The sequence below is a fragment of the Eurytemora carolleeae genome, unplaced genomic scaffold (assembly GCF_000591075.1).
Source record: "Eurytemora carolleeae unplaced genomic scaffold, Eaff_2.0 scaffold744, whole genome shotgun sequence".
Taxonomy (NCBI): domain Eukaryota; kingdom Metazoa; phylum Arthropoda; class Copepoda; order Calanoida; family Temoridae; genus Eurytemora; species Eurytemora carolleeae.
Genome location: NW_019396635.1, coordinates 141,692 through 168,554, shown reverse-complemented (window position 1 = coordinate 168,554; position 26,863 = coordinate 141,692). Strand labels below are relative to the sequence as shown.

Sequence of the window (26,863 nt, the reverse complement as noted above, 5' to 3'; positions counted from 1 at the left end):
AAGTTATTTCAATGTGCCCAAAGTTCTGTGTTAAACTGTACATAAACGATCCCTGGGATACTTGTGAATTACCACAAAAAATGCAACTAAGCTTGCCATATTTTATAGAAACGATCAGTACGCAAAACATTGAAGGACAATTTTTAATTATGCCCATGGTTATAATGCAACGAAAGTTATTTCAGAGGTGAACGCATCTTTTGTGCTGCAGTGTACTGTCTCTGGGCGGTAATGTAAACAAAAAGACGGATGTCGAAGGCTGACATGGGATCTATCTTTAACATAAAAAAATCAATGAAATTTTCTGGTCATGGAAACTATTATGAGAATTATGAGAATTATCAAAATTTTCAAAATCTAATGCTTTTAACCTCCTCGGATACTAAACGAACACTGATGCATCTATTCTTGTTTACAAATTCCGACCAGAGAGAACTGGTTTCAATATGTACGCAGAGTATAAGCAACTGCAAATAACTTTCCTTGCATTATAACCTTTATTATGCCGAACTGTATTAGTTGTATCGTGGGCAGTCAGGCATACGATTTTCTTTTTTTTTCATAGTTCTAATATTTAATGAGATGGTATATTTATAAATACAGTGGTAACCAGAAAACACCGAAATGAAAGTCGCCATATTTACGTTTTATCATGAAACGTGCTCAGGAATTATTAATTTGTAACTAAAAATAAATATTTTTACAAACATTCCATAAGGTTAAAACCTTATTTATTTCAATCATAACTCCTTTTAAATTAGTTGTGCAAAAATCTTTTGAATTTACAATGTGTCAGTGTCACCCAAGGAGTATGAAATAGAGAGAAGATACAACTAACGCGGCCCGCCCTACCATATGAAATTATGCAAGCTTTGCAGTCGGGTACTCATAATGTTTACCCTATCCATCTGACTAGTTTGGAAATAATATGCAATCATTTCCTTCCATTTCCTATAATATATTAAAGCGGTTTTCTAATTCTAACTGAAAAAAATTCTTATAAAATACATTTGTATTTTAATTTTAATAGGACTTTAAAATTACGAAGCGGTTTATCTAGAATCATGGCCGCCCTTACTCGTCCAAAATTCAGTTCGCCAACCTGACCTATATCCTTTATCATCTTTTCTTTGTTAATACATCGGTTCTGATTTTCTACATTTTAAAGTTAAACCCAGAGCTTTGAAGACCTGGAAAGAATTTATAAAGTTTTTTCTTATCCTACTGATTATGTGATGCTGCCATACAGTTATTTAGTTTATTAATTGGTAATTATATGGAGCTCTTTACAACTGTTCCCGCATATTTCATGGTTATTTAGTTTTTTCTACAATTAATGATCAGTTCAGATTTTACTACAAAAGTACACAAAAGTTGAAAAAAAAGTATGCTCAGCATTTTTAAGACTTAAGATGGTCTGAAAACATCGAGAATGATAAAAACTTTTTAAAACAAGAAAAATGTTGTGACAAATTTTATTAACAAGAGTATTAAAAAACTAGAAAACATATTTGTAACAAAAAATCACAGCTTCAGATCTTTACCGAGGGACCCGGACCTCCATTTTGAATTCCGGGCCTCCATTTTGAATTCCTGATCACTATTTTGAATTCCTAAGTTAAAAATTTTGCAAAGATCGTTTCGGGAATGTGTTCTAGGAAGCACCGATAGAAATTGAATGCAGTTATGTATGTATAATAAACATAAGCCATGAAAATAGGCTTTAAACTTAAAATAAGATTAATTATTTACATAAGGACACTTTAAATATCATTCACAGGGGAAGGACAGGAAGAATGGGAGAGGGGGGAGAAATGGAGGGGGGTGATTAAGTAAGTTTTGAAGGGTTTGGGTGAATTATAGTTCATCATGTTTAGGTCCAGAGAACTCTTCGTGAGAGATAACTCCATCCTTGTCATGATCTTCATGAGCAAAGATCTCCTCAACTAGTTTATCCTGATCCTCCAACATTTTCCTAGCTTCCTCTCCCTGTTCTCCACCCGCATTCTGCATTGTCTCAACCTAAAAAAATACAAAATAAATTATTTTTTTAAATCGAAAAAAAGTTGAGAAAAAAAACGAGATCAATTGAATTCAGATCTCTCTAAATAATCGTAGAAAAGAATGTCCAAGATTATAAGACGACCAAATAGGATTATCTATATATAAAGTTGCAATCTCTGTTTGTCCGATCATAACCCAGGAACCCCTTGACCGATTCGCCTCACATTTTGATTGGGGAGTTTGGGAGAGCCATGGGAAAGTTCTTAGCTTGGTTTTGAGATTCCAAGTAGAGTGGGTCGACTTTTATAATGAACATTTAGTTTCCCCGTAAAATCGACCAAGTGTGGGTAAACGGCCAAAGTAACTAAGAGTACCCAGGGCAGCGCCGGGTTCCCAATATATATAATTTCAGTATCAGTGAACAAAATTGGTTTATTTCAGACGATCTTAATTTTAAGGTACACTTGTCGTTTCAGTCAATATAATGAAGACGACTTTCGATTTCAGTTTTGATTTATATCATAATTTTAACAGTATGGGTACAAGTTATTCGAAAAAAGCTTGTAAACATTTAAATTTGTCTTTATTGTAGTGTATTGATGATGTATCGCCTACCAGTGTAAATTTATAAAAATAAGCCCTGAACATTTTCAGAGATGTATCATTTATACATATTGCAATAAAATAAAAATAAAAATCACAACTTTAACTGCACATAGATCTTGCCAGCCTACATGTGTTGCATACAATGTGCTGGGTAGACTTTAAACTAGGTAAACCAGACTTGTCGGTACGAGTTAATGCATGTTATAAATGGTAAAAATATACTAGATCGGTAAAATCTTGTACGGGTTCCTTGAACGATTGGACCCAATATCTATTTAGCAGAACTGGAGCTATCGATTTCCAAAAAGAAATACGAAGACGACATTTAATTATTTCCATACAAAACTGAAAAGCGAAAGCGTTCCTGTTTTGATAAATATTAAAACCAGAGGCGTATTCAGGGAGGTTGGCTATGGGTGTTCAGCCCCCTCTGAATCAGTAGAATCTATGGTTTCCGGGGGGGTTCGGGCTCCAATGGGTGCTGAGCCCCTCATAAAAAAAAATTCAGCCCTCCCTCCTGAATAAAACCAAGTTAACAATTCTATAAACCCAATGTTTTATCAATTTTGAGATCCCTCGAAAAATGCTGACAATATGATTTCCAATATTTACGATTCGAAAACAAAAATATCAAGAGCCATTAATTTTCACGTGACCATTAAATGTGGAAAACATATTTTTAATGTGAAAGGTGACGTAAAAGTAAAGAATGAATTAAGGCGGCCTCAGCCTTTAGGGAAAAGATTGCGTGGGGATCGAAAGTAGTGAATTCAGTGATTAATAGTTTCTTAAAAATAATTGTGGCCAAAATTTTTATAAATTAAATATGGATAGACGTAATTTTAAGGGACCATCAGTTTTTAAGTCTCTTGTCCGATTCACAACATTAACCTTTAAAGATTTATCTTCACTTAAAATCCTTGAAATTTCAACATTCCTTTCAGAAAAAAATTATTAACTTGACAAAACGTAAAAACTTGAAATACCAAGATTGCTGAATACAAAACCAGATGAAATAAAAACCTTAAACCGTGAACATTTTTCAAAAAGAAAATGAAAAGTGAAGGTCGGGATGAACTCTACCTTTATCCAGGTGGCTCGCTAGTATAGAAGCAGGACGTAAGAATTACAAATTTTGAGATTTCCTCCCTCGTCAGAGCCTTGTCTCCGTCCATATCAATCTGCTTAAAAACATTGACCGGAGTTGGTCCCTCCTCTACTCCCATCAGTTCTACATCAAAGTGAAGAGTAGCTCCGCCAGGGATGATATCTCCAGCTCCCTGATCTCCGTATCCTAGTGATGGAGGAACTATCAACCTTCTCTTCTCTCCAACACACATCCCAACCACGCCCTGCTCCCAACCCTTGATAACCTGTCCTACTCCGATCTGGAACTTGAAGGGTTCGGATCTATCGTAGCTGGAGTCAAACTTCTTTCCGTCCTCAAGGGTTCCAGTGTAGTGCATCTCCAGTAGGTCACCGTTCCTAGCCAGCCGGTCACAGGTGTCAGGTTTACTGATATACTCTATACCCAGACCACTCTCAGTCATCTAAACAAAACAATATTTATCGATATAAAAAAAAAAAATTTAAATCATTATAAGGGTGTTATTATAAAAACATGCCCACATGCCCCCCCCCCCCCCCACCTCGATTTTAGAAAGAAGGCTTCAAGAAAAATGAAAATTTGTAATTATTAAAAAATTTTCCTTTTATCCTCTAACTTTGAATTGAGCAATACTAAATTGAATGCATGAGATAATGTTGGGACACAAATAATTAATGGGAAAAAGGGTAACCCCTGCCAAATAATATTAAAATAAGTTTCATAAAATTAGCAACACGTAAATCAACAGGTGTATAAACACACTATGTCACGGTTGAAATGACAGCTGGAGAAATTCAAGAAAAAAAATGAAACCTATCTCCCCTGATTTAAAATATATGAAACCTGACTCCGGACTATGCATTAGACTTGAAATAATCCTTACCTCGGGATCACAGATTGCCAGAGAAACGAGCGAAGCGAGGAGAAAATGAACCTTCATGTTCGATGTGTGTTGTATGAACGAGGATATATATTTGAGTGTGTGGACTGTAGAGTGGAAGGAGACGTGGAGAGAGGTAGAGAACTGAGTTGCTCTAACGGGTCTGTACAGTACACTCTATGCTGACGTGGACTAGGATAGATAGATAGACAAGCAGGGAGAAAGTAGGATAGATAGATAGGTAGAAAGAGAATTAGGCAGATATTGCCTAGAAGTAGAAATATGGATAGATAGGAGCACGGTCGTCAGAACTGAAACCCCTAGAGAGAGAGAGAAATAAAGAAACTGTTCACTTATGTAAAAACATTAGATTATATTTTAAATAGATATCAGGGCTGATTTACAGGATTTGGTGAATGGTGGAGGGTATAGGAGCTAGGGAGGGGCATGGAAAACTTGTCCCACAGCATCCGCCCTTCTCTTCATATATATCTTTCCCTCTCTTCATAAATATCCGCGTCCATAGCTTCTAATAAATCCGTTCTTATCTGTTGTATCTGTCCATAGCTTTAAGACATATATAACCTTTGCATATGACATCCATCCTTCTCTCCTTATATATCCGTCCTACTCCTAAGCTTCTGAAATCCGTTCTTATCTGCTATGTATCGTCCTTAGCTTTTAGATATAACCATTCCATATGACATCCGTTCTTCTCTCCTTATATATCCGCCCTGAGCTTCTTAAATCCGTTCTTATCTGCTATGTATCTTATCTTCTTAATCTTTATAAATTAATATATATATATTTCATTCTTTTCTATATATTTCTGTCCCTCTCTTCTATATATATCTGTCCCTCTTTTCTATATATCCGTCTTTCTTTTCTATATATATCTGTCCTTCTTTCTATATATATATATTCGTCCCTCTCTTCTATATCTCCGTCCTTCTTTTCTATTTATATCTCTGTCCCTCTTTTCTATATCTCAGTCCTTCTTTCCTATATATATATCTGTCCCTCTCTTCTATAACTCCGTCCTTCTTTTCTATTTATCTCTGTCCCTCTTTTCTATATCTCAGTCCGTCTTTTCTATATATATCTGTCCCTTTCTTCTATATATCCGTCCTTCTTTTCTATCTATCTCTGTCCCTGTCGTCTATATCTCCGTCCTTCTTTTCTATTTATATATGTCCCACTCTTCAATATATCCGTCTTTCTTCTCTCTATATATATATATTTGTCTCTCTCTTCTATATTTCCGTCCTTTTTTTTATATATCGGTCCCTCTCTTCTATATATCCGTCCTTCTTTTCTATATATATCTGTCCCTCTTTTCTATATATATCTGTCCCTCTCTTCTATATATCCGTCCTTCTTTTCTATATATCTTTGTCCCTCTCTTCTATATATCCGTACTTCTTTTCTATATATCTTTGACCCTCTCTTCTATATATCCGTCCTTCTTTTCTATATATCTGTCACTCTCTTCTATATATCCGTCCTTCTTTTCTATATATTTGTCCCTCTCTTCTATATATCTGTCCCTCTCTTCTATATATATCTGTCCCTCTTTTCTATATATATCTGTCCCTCTCTTCTATATATCCGTCCTTCTTTTCTATGTATATCTGTCCTTCTTTTCTATATATCCGTCCTTTTTCTATATATCTCTGTCCCTCTCTTCTATATATATCTGTCCCTCTTTTCTATATATATATATCTGTCTCTCTTTTCTATATATCCATCCTTTTTTCTATATATATCCGTCCTTTTTTTCTATATATCTGTCCCTCTCTTCTATATATATCTGTCCCTCTCTTCTATATATATATGTCCCTCTCTTCTATATATATATCTGTCCCTTTCTTCTATATATATCTGTCCCTTTCTTCTATATATCTGAACGTTCTTCTCTTCTATATATATCTGTCCCTCTCTTCTATATATATATATATGTCCTTCTCTTCTATATATCTGAACGTTCTTCTCTTCTATATCTCTGTCCTAAGAAAATTTCTTGTTTAGCCCTGGATAATTTAGATTGTAAACATTCTAGGACTTGTTATTTAACTTCCCCACGCCATACAATGGTGGGCGTTTTTATCAATTCAGTGAAGACGACTTCCGATTTCAATTTTGATTTATATCAAGCTTTTAAACAACATACATGCACACAAAAATGGAAACAAGAATAAACTTTCAATTAAGAAAGCTTCTCTTTGATTACTTGTAAACTTTTAATTCGAAACAAGCTTGTAAACAATCAAAATTTAAATTAAAAAGTCGTCTTCATTGTATTGATGTAGTTGCATACCACTGTATATAAAACACAGATTTCTCGGATGATTTGCACCTCTAGGAAAACAAAAAAAATTGGCAAGACCTCCTAGATTGCAGTTTTGAAATATGTATTTAGACGCCAGTGCTCTTTTTATGATGATATTTATTAGCTTTTGGACTTTTATTCATTATTATATTAGTTCTTCCATTCCTGGTTTTCTACACCTCTAAACTTGTTTCTGTCTTTTCTACATTATTAAAAAATGAAAGAAGGGTTTATGCTATAACCTGAGCGTTTTAGGAGTTGAACGAGATCTATTAGAGTTCTATCTGATGTTCCTATCTCGAGAAATTGATATAAAACTGTGTCATGATTTTACCAAAACTTACATTATGTGAGATTTGGTATAGGATTCTAAGTTTTAAACAGATCATATTCAGCATATACGCAACCAATCTGAAAACGACGATATCCCAGGGGAGCCTGAAAAACTTAGGTTTGCTCCTTTTATAATTTAAGTATAATAATTTTTCATTTATAATACATATAATTGATAATATAATTTATACGTCTGTGTCACGTGATCAGAACTTCAACCAATGGCAGTGCTGTCACGTGATACAGAACGGAGACACGTTCATAAATCTAAATGTCATTGTTGTATTCTATATGAGCATGAACGCCCCTACATATGAACTATGACTGGTTTTAAGATCTTTAATATATTCGAAAATTTGGTTGTATCTTGTAACTTGTGTATGAAAGGCCGGAACTTTACCATACAAGACACACCTTCATCATAATACATTCAATCTTTGATAGATAGACATCCGTTATCCAGGGATATACTTCCTAGATATCCTGAGATATACTTCCTAGATATCCATGGATATACTTCCAAGATATCCAGGGATATACTTCCTAGATATCCAGGGAAATTACTGCCTAGATATCCAGGAATATACTTCCAAGATATCCAGAGATATACTTCCTAGATATTCTGGGATATACTTCCTTAATATACAGGGACATACTTCCTAGATATCCAGGGATATACTTCCTAGATATCCAGGGAAATACCTCCTAGATATCCAGGAATATACTTCCTAGATATCCTGGGATATACTTCCTAGATATCCAGGGAAATACCTCCTAGATATCCAGGAATATACTTTCTAGATATCCTGGGATATACTTCTAGATATCCTGGGATACACTTCCTTAATATCCAGGGATTTACTTCCTAGATATCCAGGGATATACTTCCTAGATATCCAGGGAAATACTTCCAAGATATCCAGGGATATACTTCCTAGATATCCTGGGATATACTTCCTTAATATCCAGGGATATACTTCCTAGATATCCAGGGATATACTTCCTAAATATCCAGGGATATACTCTCTAGATATCTAGGGATATAATTCCTAGATATCCAGGGATATGCTTCCTAGATATCCAGGGATATACTTCCTAGATATCCAGGGATACCATTCCTATATATCAAGGGATACACTTCCTAGATATCCAGAGAAATACTTCCTAGATATCCAGGGAAATACTTCCTAGATATCCAGAGATATACTGTCTAGATATCCACTGATATACTTCCTAAATATACAGGGATATACTTCCTAGACATCCAGGGATATACATCCTAGATATCTAAGGATATACTTCCTAGATATCCAGGGATATACTTTCTAGATATCCAGGGATATACCTCCTAGATATCCTTGGATATATTTCCTAGATATCTAGGGATATGCTTCCTAGATGTCCAAGGATATACTTCCTAGATATCTAAGGATATACTTCCTAGATGTCCAGGGATATACTTCCTAAATATTCAGGGATTTACTTCCTGGATATCCAGGTATATACTTCCTAGATATCCAGGAATATACTTCTTAGATATCTAGGGATATACTTCCTAGATATCCTGAGATATACTTCCTAGATATCCATGGATATACTTCCAAGATATCCAGGGATATACTTCCTAGATATCCAGGGATTTACTTCCTAGATATCCAGGAATATACTTCCAAGATATCCAGAGATATACTTCCTAGATATTCTGGGATATACTTCCTTAATATACAGGGACATACTTCCTAGATATCCAGGGATAAACTTCCTAGATATCCAGGGAAATACCTCCTAGATATCCAGGAATATACTTCCTAGATATCCTGGGATATACTTCCTAGATATCCAGGGAAATACCTCCTAGATATCCAGGAATATACTTCCTAGATATCCAGGGATATACTTCCTAGATATCCAGGAATATACTTCCTAGATATCCAGAGATATACTTCCTAGATATCCAGAGATATACTTCCTAGATATCCAGGGATATACTTCCTAGATATCCAGGGATATACTTCCTAGATATCCAGGGATATACTTCCTAGATATCCAGGGATATTCTTCCTAGATATCCAGGGATATACTTCCTAGATATTCAAGGATATACTTCCTAGATATCCAGGGATATACTTCTTAGATATCCAGGGATATACCTCTTAGATATCCAGGAATGTTCCAATACCAGACACTATCAAGGAAGAATAAGGGGGGTTACATCTAGTTACTCAAGACTAGAGTTAGAAGGAATATGATTTAGTTTGAAACTGATCTGAATAGTTAAACCAAGGGTTCAAGATACACCGGGTTTAGTTCCTGGAATCTCAGGGTATATCCGGAGTACGCCCCTACTCTGCTCCCTACCCTGAGATGACTGGAAGGTCAAATATCAAGGTTGGAAGAAGGAGAGGAGAGGAGGTACAGGAACCAACATCGTTGGCTTTTACACGCCCTCTAGCCATCCTCAATTCTGTATAAAACTCCATCATGGAATTAGATTAGGAATGACAAACTTTAAACATCTAAATATATATTTGATTCGGTGTCTTGGTGTTTGTTTGTATTCAATATACGTCAAAACGGTTGGGGCCGATATGGAGCCCAATTTTTGTATGGCAACTCACAGGACCCCAGAGCCCGTTCTCTCTTTAGATAGTAGTCGTGTGATTCACGTACTTTGGGGGACGTTAGTTTGGCCGCTTATAGATGTCTTTCGTATTAATTATTTATCTATCAGATAAGAATATTGCATGTGACAATCATCTAGCGGCCAAACTATCGTCCCCCAAAGTACGTGAACTTCACGACCACTGTTTAAACATTATTATAGAGAGCGGGCCCAGGGAAGGTTTCTGATATATGGACTGCCAAAATTAAACATTTTGGTCGAGAAAAAACTTCAATATTTATTATTTGTAAAAATGTGCTGATTTTAACAGAGAACTCATGGAAAATTTTAAAACCATTCAAAATATAGCTACTTTTCATAGCAACAGTTAAAAGCTTAAATTGTTGATTTAAAAAAGTGGCACTAAGCGCCCTAAAAGCCTAGTTTATATATAATACATGTAAAACAATAGCTTCGTTTTTTTCTCTCCAACGTGTGACTTAAGCACAAAAGATTATACAGCTGGTGTCCCACGAAACATGACAGTTGGTGAATAGTTTTGAATGTCTTCTTCTACATACTGTATTAGAAATATTAGACTTTTTCCAATTTATTCCTTTAAAAAAATGTTTATATTTTACTGTGAAATCAATTTTACTGTAACATAACTGTCATATAAAAATGTTACTAGACTCTTTAGTATCAAACAACTTATCAAACTATGGAAGAGAAAATTTTAAACTATTCACCAACTGTCATGTTTCCTGGGATACCCTGTTTCGCTACTTAGCGAATTCCCTAAAGACCTAATGAAACTTATAAGTACCGAGTGGTATTTCTCTGGATAGGATTGTAAGACTTCCTTCTCTCAACGCTCTCCATAACAAAAGGATGATAATAAGGTTCCGAACGTTTATTTCTCTGAGTCTTCAATCTAAATAATCTTTTATAAGCCTACAGAAAAAGCATTGAGTGACAAATCATACAAATACAGCAATAAATCCACTCAGGCATTAAAAAACTGTGGCAAGGAACCCATACATTACATTATACGATATCAACCATAACCGAACATAAATAATCAAGATTCATATAAATATAAGCATAATTACCGCAGTGGTCCTAGAATCTCACACGGTTTTAATAATCGACGATCTTTACATGAAATACAAATATATACTAAGGTAGAATCTGCTCGCTTCCACGCAGAAAACTTGCGCATGCGTAGTCGGACTGTAAACAGCTTCTAAAACTAGTTCTCTACAATACGTTCTGTACAGATCCTCAGGGAGAACTCAGAGATTCGCAGGGGTATCACATAGACTTTATGAACGCAGCATAGCTCGCGTAACATACCCTGTATTTGAAAATACCACGAGGCAGTTAATTAAATGAATCAATCGAATTAAATGAACTATAAAGAACATTTTTCAATGTCCGTTCAAACTAAACATAAAACAAACCTTTCCCTGAAATGCGTATGCGTATTCTAATATCTAAACCTGAATGTACAAATCTTATCTAGACAAGGTTCTGCGTGGGATATCTTGACGGTTACTCAAGATAGAAGAAAAATCCGAAAACAATAGATTTTTTATTAGAAGGAAACAATTAAAAATTCTGATTAAACATTATTATTAACCAGTGCAGAGTAGGGTTACCAGCGAACGAAATCTTTTGCGGAAAAATGCGAAAATTTTCGTTCGTATTTCGCAAAAATTGTTTTCGTGAAACCTTAAGTGTTGTATTATTGCGCCAAAAAGCGTGTATTCTATGCTCATCTCACCATTAGAACTTTTATTATATCATTATTAATAATTTCTCTTCCGTACTTTTTTCGCAAAAGTTTCATATTTTTTTCTCTCGAAATTTTCGCCTTTGTGTTTTCCATTTCCATTTTCCATTTATTCGCAAGACATATTAAAGCGATAATTTGAGAAAAGAGCAAACATTTTCGCATTTTTCTCGAGGAAAAAATGGAATTTTTTTTTCGAAAAACAAATTTTTCACGAAAAATGCAAATTTATGGCGTATAACGATTTAACCTTTTCGTATTATCCGGATTGCTTGATCAACTTTTAATTTGAGAAACTATGAAAATCAATACCTTTCCGTCTCTTGATTTTAGATATTCCTCGCCTGACCAGAGCTCCCTTTATATACAGGGTGTCCCAAAAAACATGGGAATTCAGTGACGAATTCGATATCGTCTTTGTTATGAATTAGCATTGTAATACCTAATTTCAAAAGCCATAATATTATTATGTCTGCTAGAGTTTATTTTATGAAAAGGGTAAAAGACTACAAAGATGTGTCTATAATGTCTCCGCAAGATGAACAGTGAATACGGACAAGTTAACTCTGTTTGCAACTGTAATTTTCTTGTTTTACTAAGTACAACCGGTTGCAGTCAAAACATAAACAAACAAAATGTAAACATAGCAGACGAAACTCTTACAGATTACAGCTTTCTCAGTAGGTATCACTATACTAAATCGAAGAATTATTTGAAAAGACGATATCGAATTCGTCACTGAATTCCCATGTTTTTTGGGACACCCTGTAGACAGGGGACGATTACCATGTGGAATATCGAATTAAGATTAAATTATACCAACGAATTAACAAAAGATATCAAACATTGATCTCGATATCCAAGCTCTGAACCAAAAACAGTGGATGCTTTAGGCCTTTTGATAAATCTTTTTTCAACATAATTTTGAGTTGGTAGAAAATAAGATAATTCGGAACGGCCGTATTTTTCGGATTCCGAATATTGACTAAACCCAACTTATTTTTTTACTCTGTTGAAATCACCTAACACGGAGGAAAAACAAAGATAAGGAATTAACTTATGTACTTAAGAAAGTACCAAGCCAAGGAGGCAAAATAAAAAATGCAAATTGTTTTAATATTTTGTGCTATAGACCTCTAATTGGTATAATCTATCAACCGAAAATATTGCGCCATAGATTTAAAAAATGAAAAACTGAAAATTTGATTTTTTGTGAGGAACGGTAGCATTTTTTGTAAAAATAAATATTAAAGTTTGGGGCTCTGGTTTATAACTACAACAAATCCACGACTATTGCGAAGAAGGACAGCTCATGTATTTTCATGGTTACTCATAAAAGATGAAACCTCAGACGACTAAGCTGAATTTGTTTTCCACTTTAAATTCATGGTATTCAGCAGCCTCACACATAGTTTTATTTTTTCAGAGCTGAGAATTTTAGAATTGTGTTGTTTTTGTTTTTCTCTGCAGATTAATATATAATCTTTATTTTAATATTCAGGCAAGTATCTAAAATATAACCAATCAGAGTGCATTACTTGCATAAACCAGCTATCATCAATCTTAAGACAAAACTTAAAGACAGGGTATAGTTATGAAAACCAGTTTTAAAACCCGGGTTTTACGAATGGGATTAGGCAGTTTTGTGAATATCAAATATCGCGCAAAATTTGAAATTTGGGATTCTACATACGCCACTCTGATTGGTAGAATTATCAACCTTTTCTGGAAACAAGCTTAATTTTCAAATAATCTTAACAAAATTAGATAATCATTGATCTCGAGATCAATCATTGATCTCGAGATCAATCATTGATCTCGAGATCAACAGAAATTACTTTCATGATATTACTCGAATAGACATTTCTTTCTTTTAATTATTCATTTCACTCCTTTACTCCCCAAATAACCACTGTTCGTCTATTAATCTTTATCTTAATTAAGCATCTAAGTTTAGTCACGACATTTATTACTGAAAGTTCATATAAAATATAAAATTAGATTGTCTATATATACTTGGAGTTCTATCTCCCAGTACCAATTGCACCCTATTCACTATAAATATATTTATATCACAGTGACCCTATATAGCAGCGGTCTTATTAGTCCCGGAGCAGCTTTACTATCGGAGATACGTCCTGGATTAGGACAAATACGTCCTGGATGAGGAAAAATATGTCCTAGATTAGGACAACTGGTTTCGAGATTAATGTTTGTAGGAGGAGGAGGATTGTTGAGCATGAATGGGTTCTGAAAGAATATTTCTAGAATCAGGAACTCTCTAAACTTTAAACAATCAAATTTAATTTTCTTCAATAATGATTTAAATTTTTTTTGAGCTTTTAAGAAAAATTGAATAAAAGTAGATGGAACATAGTTCAAATTTAAAAAATGGAAAAAAGCGTGTCATTAAACAATTATGAAAATTGTCCAAGAAACGGATTTTATATGAAAATAAAAAGAAAATTGGAGAAAACGAAAATCATTTGAATTTGCGAATTTGTTTCAAAAAGGTTAAAAAATTTTTTTGAAATTATTTTCCTAATCAGTCTCCATTAAGATTATTGACCCAGGGATAGGATTTCGGGCACTGTTGCTGACACGTGGCAAACTGCCTGGAGTCTCCTTTGTGGGATAAATTACACCTGAAACACAACAATCTTTTAACAATTGGTTAATACAGGGACAGGGTAGCAATTGGCAGTGTTTGCTGTTATATACAGTCGTCAGCTTTATCATGTTAAAAGTTTACAGGTAAACAATGTTTTCCAAGATATTAATGGACACTTTGTTTCCAGGTTTACGCGTAGATCTTTACTGTTTGAATTAGGTTTTAAAGCCATACAAACTTTTAAAAACGTTAAAAATACAGGTGGGGCAGGGTACAGGGTACAGGGTACAGGTACAGATACAGGTACAGATACAGATACAGGTACAGGTACAGGTACAGGTACAGGTGGGGCTGAGCCCCCTAAATTACCATAACCCTCTCCTTGTATACGCATCCGAGGACATTGATAACAAAAATTGTAAATGAAACGTATTCAGAGAAACATTCTGTTAGGTAAAATTGAACATTTTATAAGGGGCGAACTGCAAGGGGTGGGGACTGTTTAAAACAATATTTTACAATTAATAATCTTTATTAGGTTGTGCTGATGCAATTTTTAGGAAACCTCTATAAAAGGGACTGTAAGCGTAATTTCAAGTGACATTCCATGCAAAGATGACAATACCCGATCTACAACGGTACCCTTAAAATCTTAATATAATCATAAATGTGGAAGATATCTTCGTTTCGTGGCTCGAAAGTGTTAATATCTGTTATTTTCTTCATTACTTCTTAAAGCAAAAAATGCGTAATCACGTTCACAGAGCACCCGCAAATGAAAATAAACAATGTAAGACACAAAAGCATTGATATCTAATTCATACTTGGTCGGACAAAGCTTTCAAGGGTACAGTTGCAAATTGAACATCGCCATCTTAGCATGGAGAGCCATTTAAAACTACACTTACAGTCCCTTTAAGGAAAACCACAAAACTACTTGTTAAGGGGTTTTTACTTCCCTCGACCAATTTTCCCTAAAAAACATCCAAAGCGTAGAGGTTAAATTTGGTCGGGGGAAGCCCTGGTTAGGTAAGATTTTTAATTTCCTAAAATAGTAGTGCACAATTTTATCGTTTTTGAGATGAAAATGCGAGTATTTTTTCACGAAAACTTCAGAGCGGGTCGATATTTTACTTAATTGTCCTTAGGGACGTAAATAAACTTACCGTCCCTCTGTTAAGAATCAAAGGTCGGTAATGTTGGTCAACTGGCGGTAAAGAATGCTACCTTGATTTCTTCTTATTGCAGGGTCCAGGTCTGTCAGGGAAATTACAGTGGAAGGTAGGAGATGTATGGACCTAAATAAACAAAAGTAAAGACATGAAATTCTCTTTTTTAATGATTTTCTAATTTTTAGATATTTGCAACGTTAAATTTTCTTAATTCTGCTAATAAAATAAAAAATCTAAGGTTTACACAATCAAGTTAAAAAGATATAGGGAATAGAAAATTAGTGATTAAGACGAGGAAACAACACATTTAAGAGTTCCGGTAACAGGGAATGGGAATTGGTGCCTTTAAGAAAAGGGTTCTATATGGGATAAGTACTTGGGATAGGGGTTCTTGGGATAAGTACTTGGGGTAAGGATTCTTGGAATAAGTACCTGGGGTAAGGATTCTTGGGACAAGTACCTGGGGTAAGGATTCTTGGGATAAGTACCTGGGGTAGGGGTTCTCTATATGGAATAAGTACCTGGGGTATGGGTTCTTGGGATAAGTACCTGGGGTAGGGGTTGATAAGTACATGGGGTAGGGGTCCTGGGAATAAGTACCTGGGGTAGGAGTTATGGGGAATAGGTACCTGTGATAGGGGTTTTGAGAATAAGTACCTGGGGTAGGGGTTCTGAGAATAAGTACCTGTGGTAGGGGTTCTGAGAATAAGTACCTAGGGTAGGGGTTCTGAGAATAAGTACCTGTGGTAGGGGTTCTGAGAATAAGTACCTGGGGTAGGGGTTCTGAGAATAAGTACCTGGGGTAGGGGTTCTGAGAATAAGTACCTGGGGTAGGGGTTCTGAGAATAAGTACCTGGAGTAGGGGTTCTAAGAATAAGTACCTGGAGTAGGGGTTCTGAGAATAAGTACCTGGGGTAGGGGTTCTGAGAATAAGTACCTGTGGTAGGGGTTCTGGGAATACGTACCTGGGGTAGGGGTTTTGGGAATAAGTACCTGTGGTAGGGGTTCTGGGAATAAGTACCTGGTAGGGGTTCTGGGAATAAGTACCTGGGGTAGGAGTTCTGGGAATAAATACCTGGGGTAGGGGTTCTGGGAATAAGTACCTGGGGTAGGGGTTCTGAGAATAAGTACCTGGAGTAGGGGTTCCGGGAATAAGTACCTGGGGTAGGGGTTCTGAGAATAAGTACCTGGGGTAGGGGTTCTGAGAATAAGTACCTGGGGTAGGGGTTCTGGGAATCTGGTCCAAGCAATGAGCTCCTGTGAGGTTACAAAGTACACATCAGGCAGAGCTAGAATAGAATCTATAAACTTAAGAAATCCTTCCTTCCTGTGACTCCTGTTGAAGAACCAAGCAGCGTGAAAGAAGAGAGGGAAGGGGGCTTTACTCTTGGTGTAGTGCTCCAGGAAGTTCTGGGTAAATATCTTCTGGATAGAATCTGCATCTTCAGTATAGAAACATCCATCAGCCATAGAACAGGAACCTCCCCTGTAATAATAACATATTTAAATATAAAAATAAAGTTAATATTGTGTCCCCCCCTTATCACTTTTTACAAGTTGTTCTAAAAGAAAATGTAGAATTAGTGGTTAAATTAAATTGATTTTAAGTACTGACAACGTAGCTTAAACTGTCTCTTATATAGAAGCATGTCAAATTCACAACGGTACCTTTAAAAGCTGGGTCTGATCAATAATGAATCCCAGTTTTTTAAAATAACTTCCTAAAAAGCCACCTGAATAACTAGCTAAATAACTTGCTAAATAACTAGCTAAATAACTAGCTAAATAACTAGCTAAATAACTAGCTAAATAACTAGCTAAATAACTAGCTAAATAACTAGCTAAATAACTAGCTAAATAGCTACCTAAATAACTACCTAAAACTTTTAAATGTGATGATCTATGACTATTTAATTAAGTCTTCTGTCTTGGATAAAGTCTTTATTAGAAAGAAACAATTCTACAGGGACAGGAAATGCTGAGTGCAAGAAACAAGACTATAATAAATCCCGTACACTCGTCTCTGAAGTCTCATCCTTTGTGCGTATCCCTGTATATAATTGTGAATTGCGGTTTTTTGCTGCAAAAACAATTGGCAGAATTGAACAATTTATAAGTTAGAAATTATTTATCAAATAAAGGTTTAAGGAAAGATTTAAAGATATGATCCCGAAAATGAATTATCACCTGAAATACCGAACACATTCAGAAAAAATAAACCTTTAAAAACGTTAAAACACAAAGAGTAAAAAATCTAGAATTACCTGACATCCTGGAGGGTTTTCATTGGAACTTCCCACATACCAGGGTGAGATTCACTGAAACAAACAAAAAATGTCAAATGTGTGTCAAATGTGTTTAAATAAGTCATGGCTTCAGCTTTTTTAAAAATCATGTATTTTCGCTATTTGTTGCCGTTTTTTGTCATGTAAATTTCGCTTTTTCGATCTGGTATTACTGAAATCTTGAAAATATTTTTTTTTGAAAAGTAGCATTTACTTTTACTTTTCGATCTTTAGCGGGGGTAGGCATGGATGGAACATGGAAGGTTTTAAAACGAATTCAAATTAGGGTTTCGGGAAAAAATCGAGGAAAAAATCGTTCGCCGAAATATTCACATTCCGTTAGTAAAAAAAATTTGTTTCGCTTTTTTTCGCGAAATTGTCGCACATTATTTTTCTCGCGAAATTCCGCATCACTTAATTTCGCTTCCTTTTGCAAAATTCATTTTTAGGAAAAGGTTTGCAAAATACGAAAGAAAATTTTGTTTTCTTTCGCTGGAAACCCTAGTTTAAATTCCTTAAAATTATTTGGTATCCATGATCCATCTATATAATAATAATCAAAACTTAATAATAAAGATTATTTAAAAATGTATAACTACCCAGGGCAGGGTTTTACACTGCATGAATGTGGCATCCTGTATTCCAGAGAGTAGGGCCAGGACGGAGATCCAGTTGGCATAGAAGAGTCATAGTAGAACCCATACCTAGAGAAACAATAGTGTTTAAAACCATACATAAAGAAATAGTGTTAAACTCATACCTAGAGAAGTCATAAGTGCCCATACCTAGAGAAATTAAGTGTTAAACCCATACCTAGAGAAATCAAAGTGTTAAAAACCACACCTAGAGAAAACAAAGTGTTAAAAACCATACCTAGAGACAACAGTGTTAAAAACCAGAACTAGAGAAAACAGAGTGTAAAACTAAAGCTAGAGAATGCATGGTGTTAAAACCATTGCTAGAGAAGACATGGTGTTAAAACCATTACCTAGATAAAACAGTGTTTAAATCATACCTAGAGAAAACAAAATGTTAAACCCATAGCTAGAGAATAGTGTTAAAACCTTACCTGGAGATAAATTTAATGTTTTTAACTATATCAAAAGATAAAAAAATTTAATGTAAAAAGATAAAATATAATATTAAAACCTATACTTAGAGATAGTGTTAAAACTTAAATGTAGTGTCAAAAACCCATACTTGGAGATAGAATACAGTGTTAAAAACCATACTTGAAGATAAAATACAGTGTTAAAAACCATACTTGGAGATAGAATACAGGGTTAGAATACAGTGTTGAACCCCAAACTTGAAGATAGAATACTGTGTTGAAACCATACTTCAAGATAGAATACAGTGTTAAAACCCATACTTGAAGATAGAATACAGTGATAAAACCCATACAATTAGAGATAGAATATAGTGTTGAAAACCATACTTCAAGATAGAATACAGTGATAAAACCCATACTTGAAGATGGAATACAGTGATAAAACCCATACTTGAAGATAAAATACAGTGTTAAAACCCATACTTGAAGATAGAATACAGTGTTAAAACCCATACTTGAAGATGGAATAGTGTTAAAACCCATACTTGAAGATAGAATACAGTGATAAAAACCAATACAGTGTTAAAACCCATACTTGAAGATGGAATAGTGTTAAAACCCATACTTGAAGATAGAATACAGTGATAAAAACCATACTGGGAGATAGAACACAGTGTTAAAACCCATACTTGAAGATGGAATAGTGTTAAAACCCATACTTGAAGATGGAATACAGTGTTAAAAACCATACTTGAAGATGGAATACAGTGTTAAAAACCATACTTGAAGATGGAATACAGTGTTAAAAACCATACTTGAAGATGGAATACAGTGTTAAAAACCATACTTGAAGATGGAATACAGTGTTAAAAACCATACTTGAAGATGGAATACAGTGTTAAAAACCATACTTGAAGATGGAATACAGTGTTAAAAACCATACTTGAAGATGGAATACAGTGTTAAAAACCATACTTGAAGATGGAATACAGTGTTAAAAACCATACTTGAAGATGGAATACAGTGTTAAAAACCATACTTGAAGATGGAATACAGTGTTAAAAACCATACTTGAAGATGGAATACAGTGTTAAAAACCATACTTGAAGATGGAATACAGTGTTAAAAACCATACTTGAAGATGGAATACAGTGTTAAAAACCATACTTGAAGATGGAATACAGTGTTAAAAACCATACTTGAAGATGGAATACAGTGTTAAAAACCATACTTGAAGATGGAATACAGTGTTAAAAACCATACTTGAAGATGGAATACAGTGTTAAAAACCATACTTGAAGATAGAATACAGTGATAAAAACCATACTGGGAGATAGAACACAGTGTTAAAACCCATACTTGAAGACAGAATACAGTGTTAGAATACAGTGTTGAAACCCATACAATTGGAGATAGAATTAAGTATTAAAAACAGAACTTGGAGATAGAATACAGTATTAAAAACCATACTTGGAGATAGAATACAGTATTAAAAACCATACTTGGAGATAGAATACAGTATTAAAAACCATACTTGGAGATAGAATACAGTATTAAAAACCATACTTGGAGATAGAATACAGTATTAAAAACCATACTTGGAGATAGAATACAGTATTAAAAACCATACTTGGAGATAGAATACAGTGTTAAAAACCATACTTGGAGATGGAACACAGTGTTAAAAACCATACTTGAAGATGGAATACAGTGTTAAAAACCATACTTTATGATAAAATAGAGCTAAGAATATCCGTTAGTTTGTTTTTAAAAAGTTTAACATTATAGGTCTATAGTATGAAGAGTATCTTAATATTTCGTAATTTTTTTTCTAATTTTGCCGTAGTCTTGCTAAATTGCAAACTATTAAATTTCAAAGTGTTGACACGGAATATAACCCAGGACACGCTGAATCATTCTCAACCAAACCCAGGAAGGAAGTGAATAGAATTATGAACTTTAACCTTCTAGATATTGTTGGGGTGCGTTGGGTTTTGGGGGGGGGGGGGAGGTATCCTATATATGTATTATGTATACATTTGAGGATACAAGATTAATAACAAATGTAACACATATCCCCCTCCTCCATGAGTAACCTGGATAACACAAGATATGGGGACGAATCCCTCAAATTTACTTTTTCCATGCAAGAAGTAGTAATTTTTGCAGAGTGTTAAATTTATGAAATAAGGCCGAGGGAAGGCAGGTACAAATACAATGTAGACATCTACAGAACTAAAGGGCACAGGGAAACCACGGATTTTTCTGCTAGATAAACTTCAGTGAAGATTAAAACGGTCAGGTGGGAGGTATAGGGTTTAACCAGGGGCGTACTCAGGAATTTATTCTGGGAGGGGGGGGGGAGGTCAGCATCCATTGGGATTCAAAAACTGCCTGGAAACGATAGATTTCACTGTTTCAAGGGGTTGAGGGGCTAAACCCCAAAGCAACCCCTGGGTTTAACATACTTTAGTGGATGAGTACCATAAACCGTGCTATTCATGCAAAGGAAGAGAAGAGAATTTATAAAACGTGAGCATAGAATCAGAGGAATATGCTTAAAAGATGGTGCAGGGGCGAGCCTACAGATAGGAAGTAAAATATGAAAAAACATCCGTATTCTATTTATTTAAGTACAAATACTTCCATACAAAAGTAAACATACTTCCCTAATCCCTACACCGGGAACTAAAGTATCAATACATAAACCATGAACTAAAGTACAAATACTTCTTCACACCATGAACTTAAGTACAAATACTTTCTTACACCATGAACTAAAGTACAAATACTTCCTTACACCATGAACTACAGTACAAATACTTCCTTACACCATGAACTAAAGTATAAATACTTCCTTACACAATGGACTAAAGTACAAATACTTCCTTACACCATGAACTAAAGTACAAATACTTCCTTACACCATGAACTACAGTACAAATACTTCCTTACTCTATGAGATAAAGTACAAATACTTTCTTACAACATGAACTAAAGTACAAATAATTCGATATATCATAAACTACTCAAACCATGAGCTAAAGTACAAATACTTCCTCACACCATGAACTAAAGAACCCATACTTCCTCACACCATAAACTCAAATACAAATACTTCCCTACACCATGAACTAAAGTACAAATATTTTCTTACAACATGAACTAAAGTACAAATAATTCGGTATATCATATACTACTCAAACCATGAACTAAAGTACAAATGCTTCCTTACACAATAAACTTCAGAAAAAATACTTCCGTACACCATGAACTAAAGTACAAATACTTACCTTCACCATAAGCAAAGTACAATTACTTCCGTACACTATAAACTAAAGTACAAATACTTCCTTACAACATGGACTAGAGTACAAATACTTCCTTACAACATGAACTAAGTACAAATGCTTCCTTACACCATGAACTTCAGTACAAATACTTCCGTACACTATGAACTAAAGTACAAATACTTCCCTACACCATGAACAAAGTACAAATACATCTTTACACCATAAACTAAAGTTCAAATACTTCCCTACACCATGAACAAAGTACAAATACTTCCTTACACCATGAACAAAGTACAAATACTTCTTTACAACATGAACAAAGTACAAATACATCTTTACAACATGAACTAAAGTACAAATACTTCCCAAAGCCATAAACAAAGTAAAAATACTTCCCTACCAGTTACACCATGAATTATGCATAATTACATACTTCATAAACACCTATGCATCATGAACATTTGTTCGAAAATGACAAATTGTGTTCCCTAAACCAACCTGCTGAGCATGTTGAACATCTTATCTCCTCCAACAGCAAGGAAGGGGGCGCGCATCCCCTTAATATCTGCAGGGTTAACTCCTGCGAACCTAACCAGGAGCTCTGCTTCTCCCACCACCTCGTTAGCCCACTTCTCTTCGTTGAAATTTGTTCCGAAGGAGTGAGTTATTGTGTGAGAAGCAATCTCGTGTCCGTTAGCGTACAGATTCTGGACCTAGAGAGAGAGAACAGTTAGCGTACAGATTCTGTACCTAGAGAGAGAGAACAGTTAGCATACAGATTCTGGACCTAGAGAGAGAGAACAGTTAGCGTATAGATTCTCGTCCTAGAGAGAGAACAGTTAGCGTACAGATTCTGGACCTAGAGAGAGAAAACAGTTATCATACAGATTCTGGACCTAGAGAGAGAGAGCAGTTAGCGTGTAGATTCTGGACCTAGAGAGAGAAAACAGTTATCATACAGATTCTGGACCTAGCCCGAGAACAGTTAGCGTACAGAGTCTGGACCTAGACAGAGAACAGTTGCGTACAGATTCTAGACCTGAGAGATATAACAGTTAGCGTACAGATACTGGACCTAGCCCGAGTACAGTTAGTGTACAGATGTCGGACCTAGAGAGATAACAGTAACTATCCGCTATAAATTTGTTCTTAAATTATAAATTCTTAAAAATTCTAGTCTAGAGTTGGAGAAAAGATTCTTTAGAATTAAAGACTAGACTGCATTATTTTGCCGAGTCCCTAGAAATACAATGTTTTCGATACTGCCATCATTGCAAACAAATAAACATTGGGAGCCTCAGACTTGACCAGTTTAACAACAACAACAACAACAAAATCGGTTTCAATGGTTGATTTTGGGTAATTAATCATGTTCTCATATTTGTAATCAAACGTCTTGTTATATTTGAGGAATTTTATATTAATTTATAATAATTATAAAACGCTTCAAAGGCGACTTTCTTCAAAAAAAATTATAAAAACTTTTCTTGCTGATCTTTCACGACTTTCTTTTCGTCAATTAAAACTAAATTAAAAATTTCGCAGATTTTTTGGGGTTTTTGGTGAATTTTTAAAATTGGGCCTTTTTAATCTTGGCCGTGGTCATGAAACCTTCCCAGAGTATAATTAATTACGAAAAATTTGGACCATATCGGTTCAGCCGATTTGACATTTTTTGCATCCAAAAAAAACCAAGACGAAATTTTAAATTAGTGTAACCTGTGAGTAATCAGTCCACTCATGAGAAACATAAAAAGTAGCTTTGATTGGACACCCGTTAGGGTTAAACCTTCCGCCGAACAGCTCTTCATAGAAGGCCTGAAAATAGTAACTTAATTAAAACTTTGCAAAATATCCCTTTGTATCATTTATCAGAAGAGTTCCATGCCCGATTCACAACGGTACCCTTTAAACCTAATAATACATAAAAAATCCTTCCTCTCTACTCTGTACCCTACCCTAATAAATAATCTTCCCTCTATTCTGTCTATAATGAACCCGTGATATACATACTATCCCTCCTCTCTACTCTGTACCCTACCCTGATAAACAATCTTCCCTCTATTCTGTCTATAACTAACCCCTACTCTTATAAATAATCTTCCCTCTATTCTGTCTATAATGAACCCATACTATCGTCTCTCTCTACTCTGTACCCTAACCTAATAAATAATCTTTCCTCTACTCTGTTTATATCAAACCCATGATATACATACTATCCTTCCTCTCTACTCTGTACCCTACCCTGATACATAATATTCTTCCTCTCTACTCTATACCCTACCCTGATACACAATATTCTTCCTCTCTACTTTGTACCCTACCCTGATACATAATATTCTTCCTCTCTACTCTATACCCTACCCTGATACACAATATTCTTCCTCTCTACTCTATACCCTACCCTGATACATAATATTCTCCCTATCTACTCTATACCCTACCCTGATACAAAATATTCTTTCTCTCATACTCTATACCCCAACCCTGGTGTATGTAGATCTACGTAAATATCTAGAACAAGGAAGAGATTTGCCATTGCATTTAGTAACCTTTATTCAACCCCATTTATAGCTTTATCTATCTACCTTTATATCTGACGCTCTATATAACAATAATCTGCCATCAGTTTTATAAACCGTCTGTTAAATATTTTGAAATTGTCATGATAATAAAAAGACGGAGTACATGCATCAATATTTTTGGACAACATTTCTTTTAAATTGCGGCAATCTATCTTATTTTGTATTTTTAGTCGTCCTCTTGTTTGGCAATGTATCAAATGATTACAAGATTTGAACCCTGAACTTGCAGTCGTTGGGCGGAGTTATACCAAAATGAGTGACGGGATAATCATTATTTTCAAACGTTAAAAACTAGTGTAGGTGGATAGACAGACCGTTATCTGAATAATCTAAGTCGTAAACACAAAAAGTGGGAGAATATAAACCTTTATATTCATGAGGATTATTTTATACTTAATGACTATATATCTTTACAATACGGTCAATTAAGGTAATTCCTATCTGTCTACCAAAGCATTGAACAATAAAACCAACCTTGGTTTAATTTATCTTATCAGACCCTTACTCCATTAAATGATTTATCCCTAGAATCTACCCAAAGATTCAATCCTGTGATCCAACCCCCGTGACCAAACTCTAGGATCCTACCCTGTGATCCAACCCTATAGGATCCCACCCTAGGATCCAACCCTACGATTCAACCCTGTGATCTAATCCTCGGATCCAACCTTGTGATCCAACCCGAGGATCCAATCCTAGGATCCAACCCTGGGATCTAACCAAACAAAAATATATCAATTAAGTTTCTGCCCGTTGAAATCTCCGAACCCTTGACTACCTCGTTTAGATCGTTAACAGCGTCGTCGAATGTGAGAAGAACGAACTGAGGAATCTGATCAGCTGAATATCCACCAGGAATCTCATTTCCACCGCAGTAGCAATCCTAGAATATATATTTTAAAAGAATTTATGTTTATGTTAAAAGACTAAATAATATATATATATTATATACAGATGGCTGTCATAATTGAAATTATGATTTTCAACAGTTCAGTGAAATACATCAATTGCGCAGTGTACACAGATTTTTTTAAAAAGTTTATTCAAAAGTTACAGATAAAACTATTTTTTCTCTAACATCAATATTATGAGACAAATTATCATTTTTCAAAGTTCTCTCAAATTATGCTGGTTTCGCGGATTTTGATGATCTTGTTAGTGGATTTCGATGATCTTGTTCGCGGATTTTGATAATCTTGTTCTCGGATTTAAATGATCTTGTTCGCGGACTAAGATGATCTTGTTCGCGGATTTATATGATCTTGTACGCGGAATTAGATGATATTCTTCGCTGATTTTGCCCTCGATGAGAAAGACGATCGTTGACAATGAACTATTAGGGTTTGAAGTTTATCATGAAAAATACAAATACGCATATATATATTTATTTTGTATTTACAACTAATCTGCTGGATGACTGATTTATCTGTCTGATTGATTGCTAAGTAAACAATTATAAATAGATTATATTTAATATAAACTGGTCCATATCCAATTAATTTATAAATTCAATAAGATAATAAAAAATATCTACAATAGATTTTCAGAAACCAACAAACCGCAAGATTTTTGAGGACAGTTTGCGATATTTCAAGGGATGACAAAACCCGATTCACAACACGACTGTTGAAACCTTTATCTCATCCATAAAGTGGGAGATATTGTCGTTTTTATAGGTTTAAAAGTGCTTAATACTAATAGTTTATATATAGTTTCCTGCAGTAGAAATTCGCAATTCAGGTTTGTAGAGAAACAACAATTGAAAATAATTGTTTTCAAAATCATTAACATTGCTATTCTATTCATACTTTGATCAGAAAAAGCTGTGAATCGGGGTTTGCAATCTTTGCGATGAGGTTTACTTGAAATTACGCTTACAGTCCCTTTAAGGGATTGTTCAGTTGTTCTCGTTAAGGATCGATGTACCCTTTATTGATGAACATGGTAATTTCTTGGACATTAAGCAAAAAAAACTTTAAGTAAAATTATTTTTACTTTAAATATTCTGAGAAGTATTTTACTTAAAGTTTCAGCTTAAACAATAACTTTTAAAGTAATAAAAATATTTATAAATTTTACTTATAGAGCAAGGCATCGACTAAAACAAATGTACTGTCAATAGTAAGAAAAGTATATAATAAGAATTAGAACCTCAGAATTTGTTACAAGTCTATAAAAGCCCCCCCCCCCCCCCCCCCCCCCCCCCCCC

The 26,863-nt window shown here is 34.8% G+C and overlaps 2 protein-coding genes across 2 annotated transcripts; both read right to left on the bottom strand.

Moving 5' to 3' along the window:
• Window positions 1-1,460: 1,460 nt before the first annotated feature.
• On the bottom strand, window positions 1,461-4,774 carry LOC111706667 (FK506-binding protein 2). The gene is made up of 3 exons (XM_023479577.1): window positions 4,602-4,774; window positions 3,741-4,160; window positions 1,461-2,022 (listed from the first exon to the last, which is right to left on the bottom strand). Exons 1-3 carry the CDS (start codon window positions 4,656-4,658, stop codon window positions 1,858-1,860), a joined length of 642 nt encoding a protein of 213 aa, XP_023335345.1. The 5' UTR covers window positions 4,659-4,774; the 3' UTR covers window positions 1,461-1,857.
• An 8,831-nt stretch (window positions 4,775-13,605) lies between these two features.
• On the bottom strand, window positions 13,606-25,537 carry LOC111706666 (uncharacterized; the record flags this gene model as incomplete). The annotated part of the gene is given in 9 exon segments (XM_023479575.1): window positions 13,606-13,938; window positions 14,199-14,302; window positions 15,496-15,566; window positions 16,656-16,926; window positions 17,705-17,758; window positions 18,325-18,429; window positions 22,568-22,782; window positions 23,789-23,887; window positions 25,433-25,537. Coding segments are annotated over 8 exon segments (1,020 nt in total), but the record flags the coding sequence as incomplete, so codon positions are not given.
• Between the last annotated feature and the right edge of the window lie 1,326 nt (window positions 25,538-26,863).